Source organism: Brienomyrus brachyistius, chromosome 5, assembly GCF_023856365.1.
Source record: "Brienomyrus brachyistius isolate T26 chromosome 5, BBRACH_0.4, whole genome shotgun sequence".
NCBI lineage: Eukaryota > Metazoa > Chordata > Actinopteri > Osteoglossiformes > Mormyridae > Brienomyrus > Brienomyrus brachyistius.
The window spans coordinates 7,561,459-7,586,861 of NC_064537.1; the positions used below are offsets into that span (position 1 = coordinate 7,561,459).

At 50.1% G+C, this 25,403-nt stretch overlaps 1 protein-coding gene across 17 annotated transcripts in view; it reads right to left on the reverse strand.

Annotated features, from left to right (window-relative positions):
• The window catches only part of LOC125742189 (voltage-dependent P/Q-type calcium channel subunit alpha-1A-like), an 85,348-nt gene that overhangs the window by 33,556 nt on the left and 26,389 nt on the right, over positions 1-25,403 (reverse strand). For 15 of the 17 annotated variants that reach the window (XR_007398043.1, XR_007398035.1, XR_007398034.1 and 12 more), the window contains exons 4-26: positions 20,341-20,432; positions 19,966-20,118; positions 19,683-19,870; positions 18,918-19,021; positions 18,145-18,260; positions 17,086-17,142; positions 16,365-16,454; positions 15,578-15,781; positions 14,863-14,975; positions 14,190-14,302; positions 13,578-13,709; positions 13,382-13,454; positions 11,723-11,840; positions 11,451-11,518; positions 10,943-11,049; positions 10,202-10,252; positions 9,601-9,733; positions 8,907-9,517; positions 8,135-8,511; positions 6,031-6,175; positions 5,802-5,931; positions 5,330-5,389; positions 4,995-5,101 (exon numbers count right to left, since the gene is read on the reverse strand). Coding sequence is in view for 7 of the 17 variants with exons in the window: in XM_049013937.1 (XP_048869894.1) it covers positions 4,995-5,101; positions 5,330-5,389; positions 5,802-5,931; positions 6,031-6,175; positions 8,135-8,511; positions 8,907-9,517; positions 9,601-9,733; positions 10,202-10,252; positions 10,943-11,049; positions 11,451-11,518; positions 11,723-11,840; positions 13,382-13,454; positions 13,578-13,709; positions 14,190-14,302; positions 14,863-14,975; positions 15,578-15,781; positions 16,365-16,454; positions 17,086-17,142; positions 18,145-18,260; positions 18,918-19,021; positions 19,683-19,870; positions 19,966-20,118; positions 20,341-20,432 (3,342 nt within the window). In the remaining 10 variants the exon portion in view is untranslated. The remainder of the gene's footprint in view (positions 1-4,994; positions 5,102-5,329; positions 5,390-5,801; positions 5,932-6,030; positions 6,176-8,134; positions 8,512-8,906; positions 9,518-9,600; positions 9,734-10,201; positions 10,253-10,942; positions 11,050-11,450; positions 11,519-11,722; positions 11,841-13,381; positions 13,455-13,577; positions 13,710-14,189; positions 14,303-14,862; positions 14,976-15,577; positions 15,782-16,364; positions 16,455-17,085; positions 17,143-18,144; positions 18,261-18,917; positions 19,022-19,682; positions 19,871-19,965; positions 20,119-20,340; positions 20,433-25,403) is intronic. The other 2 variants (XM_049013940.1, XM_049013942.1) reach the window with 2 other exon arrangements.

Genomic DNA, 25,403 nt, shown 5'->3' on the forward strand with positions numbered 1-25,403 from the left:
ATTGTTAACCTTCTCCATTCATCTGTATTCCTCTGTATTTTCAACCTAAGCATAACACTAATGCAACAATCTGTACCCAAAAAAGCATGGCGGTGTTAATGTGATTCAGACAGAAGACTGTCCCCAGGTCTCCAGATCGCATGTCCCCAGGGCCCGCTCTGTACTTAACATGTCTTTCTGACATCATTGTTAATAACAAACTGTAATTTCCTAGTATATTTGTTACAAGGGAGTAAAGAAGTTTTCAATATCGTTCATTCATTACCGCCGTCATCATTCATAGAATCGACAATAGACTTGGATATCTACAGTGCATTCTGTTTGGTCTCTGTTTAGTCTCTAGGACCGGCCATAGACAGACTAGTGGTTAGAGAGGGAAGAAATAACCAGGCAGACAAAGAGTCAAGAAGAAGGCCAGGTAGATGGGAAAGAGAGAGGAAAGCCTTCTGGGTGACAGACAAACCATGCGGAGCAAGAGGACAAGAGTGAGGAGGAGAACTTTACCGGGTGCTGCTCCTGTTGATGTGGTCAGGTCGAGAGAGGGAGGGATCAGTGACAGCAAGAGAGATGCAGGAAGAGAGCAGAGAGGAAAGAGAAGGGGGGGGCAGGGAGGGGTCCGGCAGAGGAAAAACATCCATATGAGAGACAGACAACAGAAAGTGCAGACGGCAAGGCTCGTCCCAGTTGCAATCCCCAAAAACTCCACCCAAATCCACCTCCATTACCCCTCAACAGCCCATCTCTAAGCATCCGTCTGCTCTACGCTACACAGTGTGAGGACACAGATGGAATCTGACAATCACAGCCTGCTAGGTCTGTCAAAAGAGCCCACTTTTCTTCACGGTCACCAATTGCCTGGCCGTCAAGATTTTTATCTGAGCGTCCAATAGCTCGGAAGATATTCAAAAAGTCAAGTCGAGCCCAGGAGTTTATGGAATGTAGGCTGTTCTATTCCTCGCCGCAGGGGAGCAGCTCCACACAGCATCCTGATCACCAGGCTTGCCCTGCACTCCCCTCAGTGCTGTTACATCTGTGTTCCACCATCCCAAGTACCCTGTCCTCGGGAAGCACCCCAGCTCCATCCTGCCACCTGTCCCCCCTCCCCCCACCAAGCCAGCTGACCAAGGGGAGGGGAACTTAGTCCTCTGACAGCGGTGGCACGTGGAACCAGGTTTATGCCATGCAAGCAGAATGGGCCCCTTCCCTGCAGCGTGGGACGGCAGGCTGCCCCTTTAGCCCCCACCCCTGGTCACACTATGCCTGACATTCACAAACACACCGAAAACACGGTACACTCTAAGCTGGAGCACTCCCATATGAGTTGGCTCTTCTATAGTAGAGGGGCACAGTACATCACAAAACCATGTGAGGCAGCTGCTCAGATGTCTACTATAGAGTCCTGGAGACCTGGGTTCCGCTGTGATACTGGTACACCAGGGTAAATGTGTGAATACCCAATGACTAGCCCGTAGCCCAAGACTTATGGGTAAATTGGCTGCAAAATAAGTAGCTGGGAGTTTTTGGCAGTAGCTCTGCTGGAATGAGCCTGACAGCAGTGGGCTCTAGGGGGCGCTGTGCTGTCAGTAACCCAGGTCTGGTGTGGCCTCATATGGAGGGACATGGAGTGTGTAAGATCTGGCCCCAGAGTCTTACGTGGGATTAGGCTGATTGGGTGGGGGGCAGGCTTGATGGGGGTAGTGTCATAGGCGGCCCCCGGAGATCGACTCTCTACCCTGACCGGCCTCGTTGGCTAATGAATGTGTGGCATGTGATCTCGTGGTTACGGCAACGCCTGTGACACGCCTGCCTCTCTCTCCAGCTATGATGCTCAAAGACGCGCTGGTCTGACAAAGCAGCCACAAACACACACGCCGTGTCAAAGCTGTACCTTCAAATACCCCGTATTACAACATACTCCCATTCAGGGAAAAACTCATTTCTTAATTAACAACTTAAACATAAGGGGCCCCTACTGAATGGGTCAGGCTATCTGTCTGATCTCCTTCTCATCACTCCATCACGCTGCCTTCTGGTGCTGACAGATTTTGGGCATCAGAAGCTTCCCTGTGGGGTCTGTGCTCTGAAGCGCCGGACAAAAATATCTGCCCCAAGCAGATATTTTAATGAAAGAGCTCATTTAATTTTGTTCCGAGCATCACTGGGGACAAACCGTCACTCGTACACGCCTTTGTTGAAACAATGAATGCATACTTATTCTCTTGCATTTATTTTCCATCAACAGTATCATTTTCTAGCCTTGATTGGCTGTATCGACATGTCAATCACTCGGAGTGGGCGCTAACCATAAGCCCCGGCCTAAAAGCTTCTCAGCTGACCAGTCTGCACATTTATTAGGCTGTACCTATAATTTGATTAGTTTAAACGGCACATCCTGATTTTGCAGAGTTCGATGTGTCCCTGGGTCAACAAGGGAGGGGCTTGCGCTTGACTTAACCAATCAACGTCTTTATTGCATCACCGCATTAATTAAAACCAGTGTTTTCTGTTAAGTGGCAATACGCACAGATTTCAAGAGTTATAGTGTTTGATAGCAAAAACGCCGACAAAACAGGAATATACTTACCTGCGAAGGCCGAACAGAGCAATGTAAGGGTGCGTCTTTATTTCATGATGATAATAATAATAGTTATAAAAATAAAAATAAGACTTGAACCAGCAACCTTCTGATTACGAGCATAGAGGATTAGCCTGCTAAGCCAGACGTCAGTGCTGGGGGAACTGGAATGACTGGAAGCCATTAATGTCATATGACAAAGAATGTGATTGGTTAAAGGATTGAAACTCAAGCCCCTTCACTGTTGACCCAGGAGCACATTGAAATTAGGATGCCCAGTCTAAAAGAGTTCCTTTTATAGAAAGCTCAGTTGCACTGGCCCAGTCTAACAGGATAGATTCTAGAAGTTTCAGTAACTCAGGCTCTATAAATTGCGTTTTCCCACAAAAGCATCAATTGAAATAAATGTATTTTTATATAGTGCCTTTCACAATACAGACTTGACAAAAACGTCAAACGTAGGCACTCTGCGCTCCTACAGGCCGCCACAATCCCGGGGGTGTCTCAGACCAGAACCCAGGATCGCGATAACATGCCGGACTGGCGCATTACACCGGACTGGCGCTAGAAACCCAGCCCTCCGATCTACACCCGCCTCCGCAGTTCAGGCACGACCGACTGCCTTCTCCTCAGCCAATCCCTGGTCAGAGGACCCTTCTCCTGCACAGTCGTCGAGCCCCTAGCAGATGGAGGGAGGGGAGGGGCATGCCCTGAGGACAACATGCCGGAAAGAAAGCGCAGTGGGGTGACTTCCTGCTTTTTTTTTAATCGGCAAGTTTACAAACCTATCGGCCCGTACGTATTCGCCATACTCGGGACGTCGATAGGTTTCTCTTTTTCCATTTTTGTCCAAATGCTACTATCTACTATACAGCCATTCACATCTAGATGGACACACATATATACCATATTCATACACATGTATGTACACCTTCCTCAGTCCTGTGGTCTCCGGCCTCCTCGCCCGTCCACTGACGCCCTGCTCAAGGGACTCGGTTAGTGTTACAAGTCATCAGGTTCAACATGAAGAAACACGGCAAGGGGAGCACAAGCCGGATGCAGTGTGAGGGCCCCCCCAGGGCAGGGTGGTGGTACCCAGCATGTACGTGCGCATCGATTGGACGGGAGGCGGATCGACGGACAGGCAGGGAGGCGACACAGAGCAGCAGAGCGGGAACTCGGACTTTTTTCATCGTGGGCTAGAACTTCTCATTTCTGCATCCAGAGCATGGACCCAACGAGCGGTGAGACAGCGCCCCCTTTCTGTTAGGGGTAACGGTGACAGGAAACTTTGTGCGGCTACTAGGCCGTTCAATGACTTGCCAGGGTCCCGCCCTCTGCATGCCATAATACATGGATCCCTGTGATCTGAAAGAGAGTGCAGTGCTTGGGGGGGGGGGGGGGGACACGTACATGCGTCACTTCGCGCTCTGGGGGGTCGGTGTGCTGCCGTGTCACCTCTTCGGGCATCGCAGGATCCCAGTCCATGTATTACAATGCAAACTAAAATGCAATTATTTATTTTTTTTGCAGTTCCTCGCATGAAACCAGAGCACAGGCGTGTGCAGGACCTGAGGGAACGAGGAGGATGTCCGTATCTGCTAATGTGTCTTAGGCACACATATGTCCGTGTTTCTGGACATTGGAGATAAGAATCATCCTACTTCTAGGATGTATCAGACCCCTCCTAGGCTCCAGCTCGCCCCCCAGGTCCCAAGCCCCAGGCCGTGCCCTTCACCCACCCACATCCTCCCCTCATCCGCACCCCGCCCCCCCCCCCAAGCAGGCTCCCCAGGCCGTGCAGAGTAAGGTGTCTGAAATACCTGCTCCGAGGGACTGTGGCCTGCTGCTTCTGAACCACCTGGGCACTAAAGGGTTAAAGGTGCCTGGGGTCGTCCCCCCCACGGAAATGAGCCATGGGTCGGCCAATTGCTGAGCAGGGGGGGAGGGGCCAGGGTGGACCAGGGGTGGGGCTACTGCTGATACGAAATGACTGACATATGAAGAATGTGGTTACATGGAGATGGAGGGAGGGCGTGGCCTAGTGGACTGACACTGTTATGGTGCCGCGACGGACAAATGAGGGAAAGGCGGAGCCACGGAGAAACCCGAAGAGAAGCCAAGGAGGATGGACTGCAGATGAGCTTAGAGAGTCAAGAGAGGGGATGTAGAGCAGAGTCGGGGCCTGGATTAAATTGCTCCGGCCTGAGCAGGTGGGTGCAGGGGCCAGCTTGCTGGGGGGGGCGGGGGGGGGGGGGGGGTACACAGCACAGTGAAGTCTGCGGCAATCACGTGGGCAATGACGCGGAAAAGGCGCAGTGGAGAAGTGAGGACGGCCGAATGGCATGAGTGGAGGACCAGGCCCCGAGGAAGGATGGCTGGGTGTGTGTGTGTGTGGGGGGGTATGGGGAGCACTTACGTGAAGGCGAAGGCCACCAGGGCACCACTAACCACTATAAAGTCCAGGATGTTCCACAGGTCGCGGAAATAGGAGCCCTGGTGCAGGACCAAGCCTAGGACCACCATCTGCAAGACAGAGAGACGGGCGTGAGCTGGCTGCAGCTCGGGCTGAGCCAGACCTCCATGCAGCATGCGGGCGAACACAGCGAACCCTCCCGTGATATAAGGAGAACCCAGTAATTCCCAACTTTGTCAAGCGATTATCACGCAAACCAAGTCTGCCCAGGTACAGCATTTTAGCATCTTCCGCTAGCTCCCTGGATGTGGCACGTGACAGCACTGTTCAGAACTCACCTTGATGAGCATCTCAAACGTGAACACGCCGGTGAACACGTAGTCGAAGTACCGCAGCACCTGAGAACACAGGGCGACAGGTTGGAATGGGCCTGAAGCCTCGCAAGGGTACGAGAGGGTGTGGGCGGAGCCGAAAAGTGGGCGAACGCAATGTAAAGGCGCTGGTAGTGAGAAAAAATCAGGAAAGGAAGAAAGCCACAGAGTAATAGAGTGTTCTAAAGAATGGACGTCCAAACCAGTCTGTATGTCAGTCTGGCTTTTAGCAAATATGTTCCAGAACGTTGTGAGGTCAAATCCTCGATCAAGGAAGCAGAACAGCTGCATGTAGCAGCTGCTGCCATCTTTATTTTGCTAACGAAGAGACGCGACAATTACAGGACACCCCCAAGGAAGGAGATGCAGCAGTATTAACAACGGACAGATTTTTTGGCCAGTGTGGGACGGGTGTGGTGGCTGGGGGGGGGCAGCTCACATTATTGCGAGGGGAATCCGGCTGAATGGGGTCCTCGGCCGCCAGGGCGATGCTGCTCATGGCGATGACGGACAGGATGCACATCTCGAAGTAGCGCAGCGTCACGATGTAGTGGCACATCTTGCGGAAGCTGGCAGCGGGGAACGAGACGACGTCAGCGGCGAATCGGCAGCCGCCTCCACTGCGATTTTGGGCCAGCGGACATGCGCGGGACGGCGGGGGAGCTTACGGGTTGGTGGTGGACAGGATGAACATGGAGCTGTAGGGGGGCATGGGTTTGGGCCCGTCCTCGTCGCCCTCTCCGTCTCCATCCTCGCCCTCCTTCTTTTCCTCGTCCTTCTTGGGTGCCGGTTCTGTGTTGGCGTTCTTGTTCACTGGCAGAACCAGGATGGGGTTGCGGTAGAAATTTATTTCACTTAACAGCCAGTCATTTTTGTTCTAAAGTATATACAGAATCATGGGGCTCCGAAACTTATCCTGGAAACAAGGAAGGGTTAAACCCAGGATGGGGAGCGAACCCAGGGCAGGGCTCTCACAGGGGCGATGGGGCGACTCCCATTCATCACAGGCGATCATAGAGGAAACAGAACAGCCAGACGCAACCAGGGACTAAAGTGTCCCGGAATGAAAGAAGCTGCAAACCAAACCAGCACAAACATTTGTCTATTCTGCGGTGGGGGGGCAGATGAATAATTTCAGAGTGGTATGAGAGGGGGCATATTTCAGAACACAGTTCAAAAAAAGTTCAAAGAGTATTTAGAAACAAATACACATAATTTGAATATATCTTTATTTTAAATGTCAGTTTACTTTGTCCATAGATAGCAATAGTATGACGTGGAATTAATACTAACACTTTGAGTGCACCCGGGTTCGAGTCCCCACCTGGGTCACATGTGTGTGGAGTTTGCATGTTCTCCCCATGTCGCCGTGGGGTTCCTCCGGGTACTCCGGTTTCCCCCCACAGTCCAAAAAACATGCTGAGGCTAATTGGACTTGCTAAATTGCCCGTAGGAATGCATGTGAGAGTGAATGGTGTGTGAGTGTGCCCTGTGATGGGCTGGCCCCCCATCCTGGGTTGTTCCCTGCCTCATGCCCATTGCCTCTGGGATAAGCTCCGGACCCCCCGCGACCCAGTAGGATAAGCAGTTTGGAAAATGGATGGATGGATGGATTTTGATTGTGGTAATGTACCATAATACAGACGTTTTAAAAAGGGGTTTCTAAGGACTGTACATGCTTAATTATATTAGAGCCGTTTGTGATTTATGTAGTTAAAGCTGCTGGAGTTTCTTATCGTATTCAGTTAATGAAAAGAACAAAGTAAAGCAATATCTTAATTACATACTGCTACTATCTAAGAGTGATTCTGCCGATGTGATTCTTCTGTATCTTATAAAAAGTTATTTAGAAACTTTTTTGTAATATCAGACTTTTGTGGTTGCAATTTTTTTTTTATGCTGCAGTTTTTAAAAATAGCCCACTTTCGTCATGTGTTCCCATTTTGTCAATCCCACCCATATTTTTACCTGGAATTTACACTTACAACACTTTTCTCATAAACGGCCTAGGCAGAAAAGCAAGGTGTGGAAATTTATTGAAAAGCAGATGAAGTGACACAAGCCACTGTCTCAATGCGGTTATTTTTGTTTTGCTGAAAGACCAGTGGGGTAATGGAGGGGGGGCAGCAGCGATCCCTGGGGATACCCCATGATGTCATGGGGAAATCATGTTATGACATAATTAAAAATATCTTGAATATGAATGCATGTGGGGCGGCATGGTGGTGCAATGGTTAGCACTGTTGCCTCACACATTCGAGTCCCCGCCTGGGTTATATGTGTGTGGAGTTTGCATGTTCTCCCCATGTCATCGTGGGGTTTCCTCCAGGTACTCTGGTTTCCCCCCATAGTCCAAAAACATGCTGAGGCTAATTGGAGTTACTAAACTGCCCGTAGGTGTGCATGTGTGACTGAATGGTGTGTGACTGTGCCCAGCGATGGGCTGGCCCCTGTCCTGGGTTGTTCCCTGCCTCGTGCCCATTGATTCTGGGATAGGCTCCGGACCCCCCGTGACCCAGTAGGAGAAGCGGTTTGGAAAATGGATGGATGAATGCATGCAGGTCAAACAGATAGACATCCGCCAGTATGGAGGGTGAGAGAGGCATGTCTTCATTCCAGCACTGTTAGAAGCTCAGAGAGTGCCCTAGGTTAGATTTACTGCTTCTGAGACATAGTGAAATATGCTTGTAAGTCAGCACCCCACCAGAAGGTGGCGCCCTATGCAGTTGCCTATGCCACCGGATGGGCAGGCCGGTGCGGCTTCCTCCTTACCCTGCAGGATGGCATTGCTGGAGGGGTACACAGGAGGCATGTCCACCACTGTGTGCTCCAGCTTGGTGGCCACGCTCTTCCTTAAGTTGTCAGGACACATAGGGACAAAGCCACCCTCGGGGGCTCTCCCAGGGTTACCGCCGGGCAGCTGGGGACAGGAGATGGGAGCCCCGAGCTCCCTAGCGTTAATGGCAGGCAGGGCTGGCGGGGAGGGGCTGCGGCTGAGTCCCACCGCGGTCCTCATGCCCGGGGCCTGCGTGGCCAGCTGGCTGTTCTTCACATTGTCCATGTCCTCACTGCGCTGGCTGTCCTGCCGGGGAAGTCCTTGCTGGACCGGCCGCATGGTGGACAGGTAGGGGCCGTTGCCCTGGCCCTCTCTACGACGGGAGGAGGCACGGGAGAAATCAAAAGCATGAGGCTCAGTTTGCAAACATTACTCACACATGATTAAGCACGGGAGCCTGGATCCCACCCCAGGAAGCACAGAGGACACCCTGGACGGGATGCCAGTCCATCATAGGGGACACACTCATACTCAGAGGGACATCAATTCATCTAATATTCATGTGGGAGGAAAGTGGAACCCAGGCCAACAGAGGGAGGACATCCTTCACACTGTCAGTGGGGATTCAAACCCACAACCGATTATGTGGCCCAACCTGCTAGCTGATTTTACCAGCCTCCATGATTACCTTCACAGGCTGATTTTGCTCTCTTTGGTTCGGTACTGTGCTCTTTTGTCAGATCTTTTCCCAGCTGCCTGCATACTCACTTCCTGGGGCGGTGGGGCCGCACATGCTCCCTGTCCCTCCTCCCGTTGTTGTCGGCGCTGGATTGAACGCCGTGCCGATTTCGCCTCGGCCTCCTCTCCATAGCGTCTGCATTGTCGGCGTCCTCCACCTCATCGGGTCCTCGGCGCCTGGCCCCCCGGCCTCCTCCTCCGTCCTCATCCTCCAGTGGCCGGCGGTGCTGTCGGGGCCGCCACTGCTCTGGCGGGCCCCCCCCCTCTCCGCATGGGGTCCGGCTGCGGCCTTCCCTAGGCCGGCCCGCTGGATTCCTGTGGGGTTGCCTGCGGTATGGCTCACAGCTGCGCCCTTCTGGACAGTCCAGGTGGTTGAGTGACAGCTGGCTCTGGCTGTGGGGGCCCCGGTACTGCTCCCTGGAGTCCGCCCTCTCGTAGGACCTGCCGCCCCCTCCCCCACCCCCGGCCCGCTCATGGTGGCGCACCTGCTTGCGTAGGAACTCTTCGGCGCGCTGCTGGCTCAGTCGCTGGTCCTGAGACACTGGGTCGCTGGGCCTGGTCTTGTTGGTGTTGTTGTTGCGGTTCTCCACCACCAGCGGCCGGTCCAGGTGGGTCTTCATGTGTCGCGAGTAGGCCACCTGCTTACAGACCAGATATCATAGAAGAATTTGAGCCAATGCTCCCTATCATCCTCTAAGTTCATCAGCTAATTGCTAATCCTCACCTTCCAGTGGTCCTCGGGGTCCAGTTCATTGTATAATGCCTCGCGGCTCGTCATTAGGTTATGCCTACGGATCTCGCTAGTCCGCTGTTCCCATACTGATTGGCTTGCCCTCTGGTTCTTCTGCTGCTCCTTACTAATCAGAGTTAGGAATGAAAGAACAGACCCAGAAGAGGGGGAAGGAGGAGATGTCAGCTGCCATCGTGGAAATGGCTTAGGTAACACCAAAAAGGCAATGCCAGCGCCTACAGCTTTGACAAGAGCTTTGGCAAGATGGTGCACAACGCCAACAGCCATCTTCCTCTCAAATCCAGGAGCTCTGATTTGAGAAAAGCCATGGAGCTTGTAATGGTTCGGACAATGAAAAGGGGATGAGGAGTAAAAACAATGAGAGTCTCAAAGAGAGTGCAGCAATCAGCGGAAATGGGTAGGGAAAATTCCCTGCTCTCCACAGGCAAACCGAAGAAGATGCTTAGCCTCAGGGTGCGCGGCAGAGCTACAGAGAAGAGCGAGAAGGAGCAGACAACGAGACACCAAAGAAGTGGAGAGGAAACATTAACAGGAGAACAAAGGAAAAGAAAAGAATCAGTAAATGAATAAATACCAGTTCAGAAAAGTCTCTGTGTTGCTGAGACGCTCAGTGTTTACTGTCACTCTGAGGAGGAGACAGTTGGGGTGAGATGACACTATGGACCATGGGAATGTAAAGAGAGACCTGATATATTCCTCTAAGGTCTTTCTACAGTTTTTTTTCCAATCTAGGCTCAAGTGCATAACATGCAAATGAGCTGAAAACGATCCTCATCTTCTGTTAATGACATCTTCAAAGTACTAAGACAATGGTATCATGGTTCTATGGTTTACAGAACAGTACAGATTTCGAAATGGTCCCAATGATTCGATATTTTAAGTTCTCGAGTCTGCTGTCCAAGCTGCCATTTACATATTTCTGGCATGTTTCCAGTGCCGATGAATTCCATCTAGGTTAAAGATAGTCATCATGGCCACACCTTGCCTGATGTTCACAGCTCGCCTCACCATGATGGTCTATTTCTATGAAGCCAAAACCATCAGATCTGAGGTCAGAACATGAGTTTGTGCGTGTGAGCTTACTGACTCTCCTATCAATGGTAGGAGAGTCCGGGGACTCAATGCTCTAATAAAAATGAGTAAAAAATCCTCAAATGTCAAACTGGAGTGATAGGGCAGCGATTCTACGCCCACTTTCCACAAAGAAATGAACTCCTGATCTCTCTGGATGTCTGTGAAGCATCAACATCCACAGCTAGTAGACAGATTTTCAGCATTTTTCACTGTGACATCCACTTTAGGAGAAAGTACTTACGCTGCGATAGAGAGATTGGCTGCCGACAGCGGGCTGACCTCTGCCATCTCCTTGGCTTTCTGGAGGGCGATCTTCTGGTTGGTGGCTTGTTCCTCCTCCTCTTCATCCTGCCGGAGATTCCGGGGAGGAATGCTGAGATTGGCAGCGATTACACTTCCAGTGTACGATACTGGGTACGAATAAGCTCTTACAGAAGTTGATTTCGGATCACAAGTTGCCTCAGCAGAAAGATGTACTTTTGATGTACACATACATGAGGTGGGTTTAATTAGTAATATATGACATTTATGAATGCATGACATTAAATTGAACCTTTAGAAGGATAAACAAACAGGACTGATACAAACACATATGAGTTGTATCAGCGTACAAGACATGTGCTGAGTCTCCTAACCAGTCATGACTAGGAAGAGAATGAAGGAGAAAAATGAATGAAAGTTTGGGTGATACCAGCAGAATCTTCACAGCTGAATTTGTAGGGGAGTGGGGCGGGGGGTGTGGGTATTACCTTGGTCAGCTCTTGTGCATTGGCCAGGTTGTCCACGGCGATGGCCAAGAATACATTGAGCAAAGTGTCTGAGATTGAAAAGTTAAAGAGTACACACCATATATATGACAGCCTTTAGCTTTCTGCGATTAGCTTCAAAGCCCACCTGTACTCCTGTACTGGGAACCAGATGGGAGATGGTAGGGTAGGTGTGACAAATACAGGGTTTTTCATCTTCCAGCGATACACTTAGTGCTGCGTCTCCACATCAACAGCAGTACTGACCAGGATACAGTTCCCGAAGAGCGTGAGGACAATGAAGAAGATTGAGTAGATCATGCCATTATTAACGCCACCCTGAGACTTGATTCCATAGTACATCACCACGTTCCAGTCCTCTCCTGTTAAAATCTTGGGGGGGGGTAAATTCAATCAATCAACCAACATCAAATATGAAAAAATAAAAAACAGGGATCATTACAAAAGGAGAACCACTAATTTAATATACTGAACAAAAATATAAACGCAACACTTTTGTTTTTGCTCCCATTTTTCATGAGATGGACTTAAAGATCTACAATTCATTCCAGATACACAATATTACCATTTCTCTCAAACATTTCTCACAAATCAGTCTAAATGTGTGATAGTGAGCACTTCTGCTTTGCTGAGATAATCCATCCCACCTCACAGGTGTGCCACATCAAGATGCTGATCTGACATCATGGGTAGTGCACAGGTGTACCTTATACTGCCCACAATAAAAGGCCACCCTGGAATGTGCAGTTTTTTGCTTTATTGGGGGTCTGGGGACTCAGAACCGGTCAGTATCTGGTGTGACCACCATTTGCCTCATGCAATGCAACACATCTTCTTCGCATAGAGTTTATCAGATTGTCAATTGTGGCCTGTGGAATGTTGGTCCACTCCTCTTCAATGGCTGTGCGAAGTTGTTGGATATTAGTGGGAACTGGTACACGCTGTCGTATACGCCGGTCAAGCACATCCCAAACATGCTCAATGGGTGACATGTCCGGTGAGTATGCTGGCCATGCAAGAACTGGGACATTTTCAGCTTCCAAGAACTGTGTACAGATCCTTGCAACATGGGGCCGTGCATTATCTGTCTGAGTGGCTGGTCTCAGACGATCTTGGAGGTGAACCTGCTGGATGTGGAGGTCCTGGGCTGGTGTGGTTACACGTGGTCTGCGGTTGTGAGGCCGGTTGGATGTACTGCCATATTCTCTGAAACGCCTTTGGAGACGGCTTATGGTTGAGAAATGAACATTCAATGCACGAGCAACAGATCTGGTTGACATTCCTGCTGTCCGCATGCCAATTGCACGCTCCCTCAATGCTTGTGGCATCTGTGGCATTTTGCTGTGAGACAAAACTGCACATTCCAGGGTGGCCTTTTATTGTGGGCAGTATAAGGTACACCTGTGCACTACCCATGATGTCAGATCAGCATCTTGATGTGGCACACCTGTGAGGTGGGATGGATTATCTCAGCAAAGCAGAAGTGCTCACTATCACACATTTAGACTGATTTGTGAGAAATGTTTGAGAGGAATGGTAATATTGTGTATCTGGAATGAATTGTAGATCTTTAAGTCCATCTCATGAAAAATGGGAGCAAAAACAAAAGTGTTGCGTTTATATTTTTGTTCAGTGTATAAATTAAAGACTGCTGGTGGAGATGCTGTTCCCAGTCAGCCCCACTAACTGAAATGAAACTTATGAGCTCTGACAGTGCTGAAAGATTTCATTGTAATCTTTATTCTCTGACATGTAAGCTGCTGCCACTGGTGCTGTTCCATCTTCAAAATGCAAGAGAATGGAAGTGATGGACAGCAAGAAAGGCGGACGAACTTCTGGGATGCAACCACCACATGAGAAACAAGGCAGGAAGGAGACTGAACCTGTCGTCACTCGTCTTTAATGATTCCTACCTGAAACACTGTCATTATTGCTGCTGGGAAAGTATCAAAGTTGGTGGACGGAGTGCCGGACTCAAAATTGAACCTGCAATGGGAAATTAGAAGGGAAGGAGTGAAAAAGGCAGTCAAATCTACTGGGAGCAAAGCATGGGGAGCGGGTGTTTGTGAAGCAGCCCTCTGGGTGTCGGGAATGTGGTTTGGTACTCACTGGCCCCCGAAGAGCTGCATGCCCAGCAAGGCGAAAACCACAATGAAGAGAAAGAGCAGGAAGAGCAAGCTGATGATGGACTTCATGGAGTTCAGCAGGGACACCACCAGATTGCGCAAGGAGGACCAGTATCTGCAATAAAGGCACCCAGTTACAGATTCATAGCTATAGTCAGCCTCCTCATTGCACAAATAAAAACGACCATCATCATGATCATCACCGTAACCATAATCAAAGTCATCATCATCATCATAATCATCATGAAAGTCATCATCAACTTCATCATGAAAGTCATTATCACCATCATCATCAGTCATCGTCGTCATCACCATCACTGTCATCGAACTCATCATCAAATCATCAACTTCATCATCAGTCATCATCATAATCAGTCATCACCACCACCGCCATCATCATTATCATCAAAGTCATCATAATCACCCCGGTTCTTACAGCTCAGGGGATATCAGACCTCAAAGTAAACATCAGACTTTGCGCCATGTAATTTCAAAAGACGTAATTTCAACACGCTGAGGGTGAAAAGGGACAGGCCCAACACACATGGCAGCGTGCATGAAGCGGACGTGCTAGCGCCCCCGTGTGGCGACTCACTTGGTCACTTTGAAGATCCTCAGCAACCTGAGCGCTCGCAAGACGCTGATCCCAAAGGAGGTGCCTGGCTTGATCATGGCCCATATCACCTCGAATATGCTTCCCACAATAACCTGCCACACACACACATGCATACAGCTTTGTCTTAATTACAGTGCAACACTAGACTAAAGCTACACCCATTAGTGTGTGGTAGCATGGACTGGCTACAATGTATGGTAAAAATGCTCAAGCTAATTTGGCCACAATCTAGAGCAGTGTTCCTCAATCCAGTCCTCGGAGAACCAGGGTTGGTCCCAGTTTTAGCTCCCTCCGAGTTCCCTACCAGACAGTCCACATTTTTGTTTCAGCAAAAATGTGCAGTGTCTGTGGGACCCCGAGGACTGGGTTGGGAAACACTGACCCACAGTAAGCACATTTTTGTGTCTTCTGATAATACATTTATTAGATGCTTTTGTCCGTAGCACAAGTACAGACCAGACAGCAACTGAAAGAAAAAGGCAGGTCAATCGCAAGAGCAACTGGGCTCAAGGGCCAAGCGCTGAAATCACTCTGCTGACCACGAGAGTTAAATAGTGACCCTGTCATCCAGAGCCACAGAGAAACACACCGACCTGATCATAGAGGCTAAGCGAGTCTCCACATGACGAGCACAAGGCAGAAAGCGACTCACAGCACAGTCGAAGCAATTGAAGGAGGAGTGAAAGTATGGCTGAGTGCCCAGTCCGTACATCTTTATCAGCATCTCCAGCATGAAGAGGCCCAGGAAGATGAATTCGGCGTAGACTAGTCCAGAGAGGAAAGGAGAAGATAAAAAGGGGAGTGAGGGAAACGAAGAGATACATTACTGATCCAAGTGGGGAAATTCTCTTTATGTTTCCCCCAACTTGCTCTCTGTAGGTGAGAACAAGCTGGCCGCGAAGGGCAGGCACCCATAACAGTACCTATGGAGCTGCAAATGTGCCAAGGGTGGAGCTCGAACCAGCAACCTTCTGATCAGAGACACAGAGGCTTAACCCAATGAGCCACACAGAGTCCCTCACGTTACAACTATCCAAGCTATATCACGTAAATCACTTTTGGTTCCCTCTTTTCAGGGAGCCAGTAGTTTTCTGTCCCGGGGTGTAAACTGGAGACAGAGAGGAAAGAGGGTAGAAAGAGGGTAGAAAGAGGACAATGCTGCTTCGCCATCAGATGCTGGGCTTATAGGAAGATCATCGATTTAATGTACAACACGCTGACAGTGAGGCAGACGCGAGGATTCAGCGCTCGACAAAAACAGAGCAGTATCCATAGCTCAGAAGGTGACTGAGAGGCATGGGATGGGCCTGAAATCCCAGCAGGGGCTGGGGGGCGGGAAGGGGCAGTGGCTGGGGGGCGGGACTCACAGAGGAAGTCGGAGAGCAGCTCCGGCTGGTCGTAGTGCACGATGGCCACGCACAGCGTGTTCAGGCCCACCAGGCTGAGCACGGTCCAGTAGAAGGCCTGTGTCTTCACCATATGCCGGATGAAGAACCGTAAGCGGCGCTCCTTCTTGCTGAAGTTGGAACCCTCCTTGCCACTCTTGATGCTGGCCCGAGCGAACGGGGACCCTGTGCAGGGGAATTGTGGGTAATCCGGCAGGGTTACGTGAAACCCTTGGAGAGTGCGCCGTTAACAGCGTGACGTCGGCATGCCAGTGTCTGCTTGCCACTCTGCTCTGCTCGTTTTACACGAGACGTCTGAATTTTTATGGCAACCGAGAGCTGCGGATACAAGCTGGTCCAGCCCAGCTATGCTTGGAAATTCCAAGACGGTTTTGCAGGATCGCTTCCTTTGGCCTCTTCTGGGTAGGAAACCTAATTACACGTCCATTATGACAGCTATTTACACCCATGGGGGGGGGGCACTCTGTCATTCTAATGCTACTTCATGACATGCTGTGAACTGAACGCAGTAACAATCCCCCTGTCTTTTCTAATTGTGAGCTGTTAGGGCTTTTCTTGACTGGGCTTGAAAGTTGTTATGCTGGTTAAACTGAACCCAGACAGGAATTTCTCTACGGTATGAATCGCATACAACAGGCAGGTTCTGTGCTAATACACTTTGTTTTAAAGTGGCTGCCCCCCACGCACTGACGATCCCCCCCCACCCCCAATAATGTAACCATCTGTCCCCCCTGCGGGGCTCTCTTACCCACAGTCATGTCCCCCAGGTGGTCCTCCCCTTCCTCGGGGTTCAGGAGGTCGGTTTTGCTCTTCTTGATGGTTGGTCTTCGTCGTGATCCTGAGGATGATAGACACACACACACACACACACAGGTTTGTGAATATATCTTTGTGGGGACTCTCCATTCATTTTTATGAGGAAAACTCTAATCAAACATGACAACCGTATCCTCCACCCAGGCCTAACCTTAACCATAAGTTAAGGCTTTTTGTATTTTTAGTGTTTTGTATTTTATGTTTTGATTACATTTGCAGATCTTTGTGGGGACCTGAAAAATGGTCCTCATAATGTAATATAAATATAATCCACACACACACACACACACACACACACACACACACACACACACACATACACACACACACACACACACACACACACACACACACACACACACAGAGGTGATAATATCTTCTTCCTGGCCTCTATTCTACACCTTTTATTTTATGTCTTTTCTCTGCCTTCTCCCTCATTTGTCTCCTTATCTCCCATCCACATTTTCTTCCTCTTTGCCCCAGCCTCTCCATCCTGCACACGTCCACCCCCCCCCCCCCCCCAATCATGCTGGCCTTCAGGAACCCAGCACGGCCCGTTCAGCTGTCACTGCTATAGGAGAATGAAGGGAGACATCCACCCCACAGAAAGGGCAGACAAGAACATGAATAAGGAATAAAGGAGAAGAACGTACCGTCAAAAGGCGTTCGGTCGCCGGTGTCATTCTCCTCCTCCGCCAAGATGACCTCCTCTAAACAAGGGGGGAGAAGAGCTCATTCAGGCAGCTGGCCAAAGGCAGCTCAGCCCATCACTGTGTTCCCATAATCAAACTGGCAGGATACAAGCTAGTGACTGGGTCACAATGTGGATCAGTCAGCATGTCAGTCAGCGGTGTCAGTGTCAGTCAGCATGTCAATGTGTCAGTCAGCGTGTCAGTCAGCATGTCAGTCAGCAGTGTCAGTGTCAGTCAGCATGTCAATGTGTCAGTCAGCGTGTCAGTCGGCGGTGTCAGTGTGTCAGTCAGCATGTCAGTCAGCATGTCAGTCAGCAGTGTCAGTGTCAGTCAGCATGTCAATGTGTCAGTCAGCGTGTCAGTCAGTGGTGTCAGCGTGTCAGTCAGCATGTCAGTCACTGGTGTCAGTCAGCGTGTCAGTCAGCGGTGTCAGCATGTCAGTCAGTGGTGTCAGTCAGCGTGTCAGTCAGCATGTCAGTCAGCGATGTCAGTGTCAGTCAGCATGTCAATGTGTCAGTCAGCGTGTCAGTCAGCATATCAGTCAGCGATGTCAGTGTCAGTCAGCATGTCAATGTGTCAGTCAGCGTGTCAGTCAATGGTGTCAGTCAGTGGTGTCAGTGTGTCAGTCAGCGGTGTCATTGTATTAGTCAGCATGTCAGTCAGTGGTGTCAGTTAGCGTGTCAGTCAGCATGTCAGTCAGCGGTGTCATTGTATCAGTCAGCATGTCAATGTGTCAGTCAGCGTGTCAGTCAGCGGTGTCATTGTATCAGTCAGCATGTCAGTCAATGGTGTCGGTGTGTCAGTCAGTGGTGTCAGTGTGTCAGTCAATGGCGTCAGTGTGGCAGTCAGCAGTGTCACTGTGTTACTCAGTGTGTCAGTCAGCGGTGTCAGAATATCAGTCATCATTTCAGTCAGTGTGTTAGTGTGTGTGTCAGTGTGTAAGTCAGTTTGCTGGTGTGTCAATGAGCCAGTTAGTATGCTAGCAGATCATTCAGTTTTAGTGTCAGTCATCCTGCATACCTGCTTTACAGATCCACTCCAGATATCCATTCAGTTCCCTCTCAATCTGCTGCTGCCTCCTTAACTTGAGAAACTCGCTCCTGTTCTCCACACGCTCCCTCTCTTTGGCAAACTCCCTGTTACACACCCGCACATGCACGTACACACACACACACACACACACACACACACACACACACACACACAGAGTGTGTCAGTGCAAAATAACAGCTCACTGCTCTCACCACAAGGGACAGATTCCAGTAGTGCTGAAAAGCTGTGATTCCGGTTTAGTTATTTTGCTGAAAGTCAACTTGTGTCGTTTGGGGAAGACAAGTGATGTGGCTCACACCTGGAACACCCACACACTACTGAAGCAGCATGGGTGGGTGGTCCCGGGCTCACCCAGATCCAACTCAGGGCCATCCATTCAGCGTTCAGAGTGAGTGACACAGTACGATAAAATGACCATGTCTGACACGTATGTGTGTTCGTTGTTAGAGCAATCAGAGAAAATGTGCTGTATAGAGATTAATAGATTTTTCTTTCATTTTATTCACTTGTTATTATTAATGCCACAGCTCTGTAGTGTAAATTATTATGGGATTGGCCCACCTGATTGTCTGCTAGCCCACACATGCTATGATTTCTGGCTCAGCTACTGCTTACACATCGTATGATTGTACCGTTTTCAGTCAGCGGCACTGCTTCTCGTGTGTCATGTGTACGGGTCACAGATGGACATCCTTTAGGTTATGGCCGCACAGCAGAGCAGGACAGGTTGCCCAACTCACCCGGAAAGGACCCCGAGGACCAGGTTCAGCATGAAGAAGGACCCGATGATGATGAGTGGGATGAAGTACATCCAGTTCCAGGCGCTCCCAGCGGCGTCGTTGCTCTGGAAGGGGAGATAAACTGGTCTGGCCCGCTTTTCTGCAGTGAGCTTAGCGTCGGTTTCTAGAACCAGCATACAGTGACGGGTAGTAGTGGAGGGGTGTCGCAGAAGGGTGGTGTGTATGTGCTCCAGCAAACCTCCGTAACGTCACATTGGCCAATCGGGGGCGGGGTAGCACAGGGCCTGCCCTCCTTCACCGGAGCCAACCCCTCCTCCCTCCGCTTTTTTCCTTTCTCTTGTACACACCCCATCTATCTCCTCCCTCGCACTCCCATAAGGATACCTGTGGCCAAGCAGTAGCTTTTAAATCTGCCACCAGGACTGAGAAAGGGTGAAAGAGGACAGCAGAGAACGATGAGCAGGGCGATGGGTCGAGAACAAAGGGGTCTGCTAATAATGAAACTGAATAAGCTTGTTTGCGTTTCTGTGTGTATCTGTGCCTGTTTGTGAGCGCCCCCTTGAGGCAGTCGTGAGTAATGAGCTGTCAGGTGACTCTCTCTGGTGTGTGACTCATCGTGGCCCAGACGGAATAACGCCCCCGGTTTCCAGGGAGGGACATCCCTCTTAGCAGCAGGAAGAAGAGCGTGAAAGAGTACACGGATGGGACAGGATCAGGTGATGGGGGGGGGGGGGGGTTGGCTAGCCAGTGAGGGCCATCACTCACGACGTAGAGTAGGTCGGTCCAGCCCTCCATGGTGATGCACTGGAAGACGGTGAGCACGGCAAACAGGATGTTGTCAAACTGTGTGATGCCGTAGTTGGGGCCCGCCCAGTTACCACTGCAATTTGTGCCGCTGGGGCATTGGCGTGCCGATTCGGAGATTCCACAGGGCAGCTCATCTAGCGTCTCGTCTGGAAAAGCAGAGGGAAAAGGACAGAGCTCGAGGGCACCTCAGATGCAGCCGTCAGTCAGTGGCGTTGCGGTCACGGCCCGACGGGGCACTCACTGGTCTCGTTGTCGTAGCAGGTGAAGTGGAACTTGCCCATGTAGAACTCCAGGCCAATGATGGCAAACATGAGGATGGCGAAGAAGAGCAGCAGGCCGATCTGCAGCAATGGGATCATGGCCTTCATGATGGACTTCAGCACCACCTGTAGGCCTGAGGGAGGAAGCACAGGTCAGCTGCAAGGCAACACACCATGTTACTATAGCAATCGTCTCCATATTCTGAGTGACTCGAACCCAGGTTCAGAAGTTAAGTAAATGAGAAAACCAACACTGTGCTTTGTAGCACGTTAGTTTGCTTTCCTGCATTCTGCCACTTCTCCAATAGCCGAGACCTCGCCCGCCCCACCACCCGAAGCTCAGGTGCTTCACTCACTGGGAATTCCAGACACCAGTTTCAGGGGCCTCAGTACCCGGACAGCACGCAGGGTCCGCAGGTCAAAGTCTGACCCCACCCACGACAGGATCCTGCGGTAGAGAGTAAGATGCCTAGATGATTAGCCAAGGGGAAATGCTCAATGGGTAACAGAAACAGCATATCACACTTGCAATTTAACATGGGGGGCAACTTTTATTTTAGCCAAGCTAGAACAGCAAGCTAGTAAAACAAGGACGAGTGGTGATCCCACCCCATACAGAGTATGGAACTGTCAGACTGTTCCCGTCAGTCTGTAGGGTGATGTCACCAACACTGTGTCAGCAGTTCAGACAGAATCAGTGCTTAGAAACTCCTGTTGGACCTTTGAGTGGTTTGCCTTGTAGATCATGTTAGCTGCTCTAGGCAAAGCTTTCAAGTAGTTAGTAGCATTGTGGCGAGAATACACTCATTAACACAGAACACAGTTTCACAAATACTTAGAAATAAAAAATACATACAAACTACAGAGAATAAAAAACGGAACAGGTAAGGCAAGCCTTACATACATTCAGGGAGGATTCACTACTTAATTCCCATGAAAGCTGTTAATTAATATTTAGATTTCCCGGCTAAATGGAGCGGTTAGTTTTCCCAGCATGCACCTGGAAGGATAAGTGGCGTGAGAAATTTCTGGGGTTTGTGTGTGTGGAGGGGTGGGGGCGCATGGGGGACAGTATACAAGCGAACTGAAAAGCTCACTGCGAGTATAAATGGGGGAGGACAGAAGGTGGGGGGGGGGGGAATGAAATAGGGAGATTGGAAAGAGGATGACAGGGGTCAAGCCAGGGCATGGATCTCCATTCACAGAAGCACCCCCCCACCCCCCCGCCCCATCTGGTACGCAAGATGCTAATTTCAGTAAAAGCTCATTCATTAAAAGCTGTGATATACAGCCCTGTTACTCATTCAGCCAAAAAGATTTTAACGGCACCAGCCCGGGCCAGAAGCGGAGAGCAGTGAAGAACAGGAAGGGCGGTGGACGCCCGCGCCGGATCTGTCCCTGCCACGCCACGCCGTTCCCTGTCACCTCTCCTCTCTGTTTATCGACCAGCTGTAAATCAGCATCACTTTCCTGCCCCCTCCCCCTGTAGGGGTGGGGGGGGGAGGGTTAAGGGTACCAGCCCGCACTTACAAGGACCTGCCACTAGAGGGAGAGGTGCACACTATCTGCTGGGCTACACCTAAAAGGGAGGGGGGAAAGCAGATGGAAAGTGGAAAAAACTAGTCACACGGAGAGAGGGGAAAAAGAGAGACAGAAGGATAAAGAGACGTACAGTCTGTTACGACGGGTGACCGATGACCGGGGCATGTTAAATAAGCAACCGACACCCTGCTTGCCTTGAGGGTCGGCATGGCATCCTGCCATTGGTTCTCCAACACTGATATGCAAATTAGGGGGGCGTGGTTTCTGAGCTGGCATCTGACAAGGCCAAGCGGTTGTGAAGTTATCTATAACAAGGGAGGGTCTGGTTATAAGGCAGCCGCGACTGGACTATCCTGATCCATATTTATCATCCATCCATCCATCTTCCATAACTCCTTATCCAGTACAAGATAACTATAAGTCTAGAGCCAGTTCCAGGATGCACAAGGGACAAAGCAGAGGACACCCTGGACAAGATGTCGGTCCACCCATAGGGGCACATTAACACACTAAGGCCACTACAGAGATGCCTATTCACCTAACTGCGTTGCTTTGGACTATAGGGGAAGACATACACAAACATGGGAAATACATGCAACACGCACATACATGGAGTCAGGGGCTTACACCCCAATGATACTGGACGAGCGAAAGTAGGGAGGGACAGGTGTGGTGTTATCTTTCAAACTACTCCCAGTGGAAAAAAGATGGCGGTGATGCTAAGAATACTGGGAGTCGCCATATTGTGTGAGGGATTCTGGGAAAAGTGATGGCGTCACTCTTCGGTCTATGTGACGTTTTTATCCATTTATGGAACTGGATTGCTTTTAGTAGAACAAAGCTGGTAAAATCCGATGACATGTCTCAAAGGTACAACAGCTTGCCCTTCTGGGAACCGCAATTCTGGATTCACTGGAAAAGGCCACCGTCACGGAAGCTCTGGGAGGGATCTGCAGTGTGAAATGGTGAAAACAGAGGGAGTCATTCTGGGAAGGGCCCCCCCTGCTGCGTTTCGGGGAGCCTGCTGATGCAGACTGAGGGGGGGTGTAGGCGATGGCTGAGTGCATGGAAGGAGAGATTCACACCGAGCGGGGAGGTGGTTGGCAGGCGTTGACGGCGGCACTCTCAGCTGGGACGCAACCGCCCAGTTGGGAAAACAGCGAGATCGCACCGTGAATGACAGGGAGCCGCTGCCGGGGAGACAGGCCGGGCTGGAGTGGGCGTGTGTTTGTGCCTATCCATATCCGGACACCTGCCAGCAAACACCGCCCCCCGGTGGCAGGTTGCTGTAACTGCAATCCAGGCAGGGAACTCTGGTTCCTCTTGGTGTCTTTCCTGAAGCTGCATCTGGCTTCACCATAACAGGATGAGGAGTTCAGGGATCTGGAGGAACTTCAAAATAGAGTTGCTACTTCAGGTCACTTGGATGGCTGCCTAGGGAGCTGCAGATGGGTACCAAAGGGCAGAGACCCTGGGGCAGACCCCCGACACACCAAAGGGATTATCTCCCATTTGACTTGCGGACAGCTGGGAATCCCCTGGAGCAGGCTGGAGTGTCCGCTGTGACCGCTGGTCATACTGCATCAAGACTGTCACCAGGACAAGCGCTGGGAAGAAGGTGATGTTCAGAAATACAAGTACTATTCCTAAAAGAGAAATAGGTTTTCTCTGGGAAGACCCCTTTCACGGTGTGTGTGTGTGTGTGTGTGTGTGTGTGTGTGTGGGGAGAACACTATTTCTCAGTGACTCAGATCTAGTGATTAGTTTCCTAGTTTACTTATTATTTGAATGATGATGATGGTGATGATGATGATTGAAGTCTCCCACCAACAGTCTTTTTTTTTTTTTAATTTGTGGCATCGCCATAGCAACGGACCGTTCTGCACTCGCCCGGTTTCCACGGTTACCGGCTACCTTTCATTCATAACCGTTTCCTAGGGAACAAGGTCTTAGCTCATTGATAGAATCTTGGCATTAGCACAGCAACCAAGGCAGAGCAATGGCTCCTTTACCGTTTTCTCTTTTTTTTATATGTGTATAAATATTCTTATGTGTGCTGTTCTGTCGCACAAAAGGCACAGAGAAGAGCACAAGTGCCCAGACGGACGTTCAGTAAAACAGCCACCTACGCAGATGCATACAACTGACTCAAGAAGAGTCACCAGATTAAATAATCACGTCAGCAATGTACCTGCTTGTGTGCGCACGTACACAAGAGGATCTTACGACCAGAATAGGCCAGACACGCACTTCTAAACAAGGCTGGCACACTAGGATAAAACTGAGGGAATGAACATATATGTTTGGATTTATCAGCATGTTGTGTCTATATTTTTAGGTATGTGCTGTGTGTGTGACTATGACTCTGTATCTGCCTGTCACCCTGACAGTGTGTGTGACTCTGTATCTGCCTGTCACCCTCTGGCAGTGTGTGTGACGCTGACTCTGTATCTGCCTGTCACCCTCTGGCAATGTGTGTGACTCTGACTCTGTATCTGCCTGTCACCCTCTGACAGTGTGTGTGACTCTGTATCTGCCTGTCACCCTCTGGCAATGTGTGTGACTCTGACTCTGTATCTGCCTGTCACCCTCTGACAGTGTGTGTGACTCTGACTCTGTATCTGCCTGTCACCCTCTGGCAGTGTGTGTGACTCTGACTCTGTATCTGCCTGTCACCCTCTGACAGTGTGTGTGACTCTGACTCTGTATCTGCCTGTCACCCTCTGGCAGTGTGTGTGACTCTGACTCTGTATCTGCCTGTCACCCTCTGGCAGTGTGTGTCACTCTGACTCTGTATCTGCCTGTCACCCTCTGACAGTGTGTGTGACTCTGACTCTGTATCTGCCTGTCACCCTCTGGCATTGTGTGTGACTCTGACTCTGTATCTGCCTGTCACCCTCTGACAGTGTGTGTGACTCTGACTCTGTATCTGCCTGTCACCCTCTGGCAGTGTGTGTGACCTGTTTCTTCTTTTGAATGCATATCACTCTATGCACGCGCATATTTGACATACAACTCTTGCTCTTTGCTTCTCTGTAAAATATACATTTTTTTTTTGCAAACAGCAGGCTGGCTCTTCTCTGTTTCTCATTAATGAAGGGCTTCTTCCTTGCTTTATGGACTTGCTTTATGGTTAAGGTTAGGGCTGCATAGGGGTTAATTAATTTGCCCATAGAAATGAATGGAGAGTCCCCAAAGATATAATTAGAAACCTGTGTATGTGTGTGTGTGTGTGTGTGTGCGCGAGGGTGTTTGTTTGTGTGCACGCATGTGTGCGTGTGTGTGTATGTGTGTGCATGCACGGGTGTGTGTGTGCGTGTGTGTGTGTGTGTGTGTGTGTGTGCGAGGTGACAGTATGGCCACGCCATGTGTTGTCTCAGCATGAACTCCTGTCCACTCAGCCTGCTGCCTCTCCCAAACTCCCGGTTCCACATGATCACCTGACCCACAAAGGACTGCTCCTGCCACACACACACACACACACACAATCACACACACTCACACACTCTCTCTCCCTCACTTATCCAGGTCACTCTGACAAATGGAGGTTCTGTATCTGAGCATTCAGCTATAAATATCTTAAGTTATGAGCATCAACACAAATTGCATTTAATTAGAAACATAAGCAGCTGTTCTTGTCTCGTTAAGGTGTCCAGATTTTAAATTCTCCGTATTTACATTATGCCGTAAATGTGCAAATTCCAGCCCAGACATGGACATTGCTACCTTTTCCTATCTTCCCAGCCTCTCTGCTCCGTTCTCCACATGCACATTCACGGATGCCAGGTTTCGAGTTAAAGGACGATCTGCCTCACAAACCACCTCACACTTGCGAACAGAACTGGGACCTGGAATACTGAGTATCCGATTTCCTGCC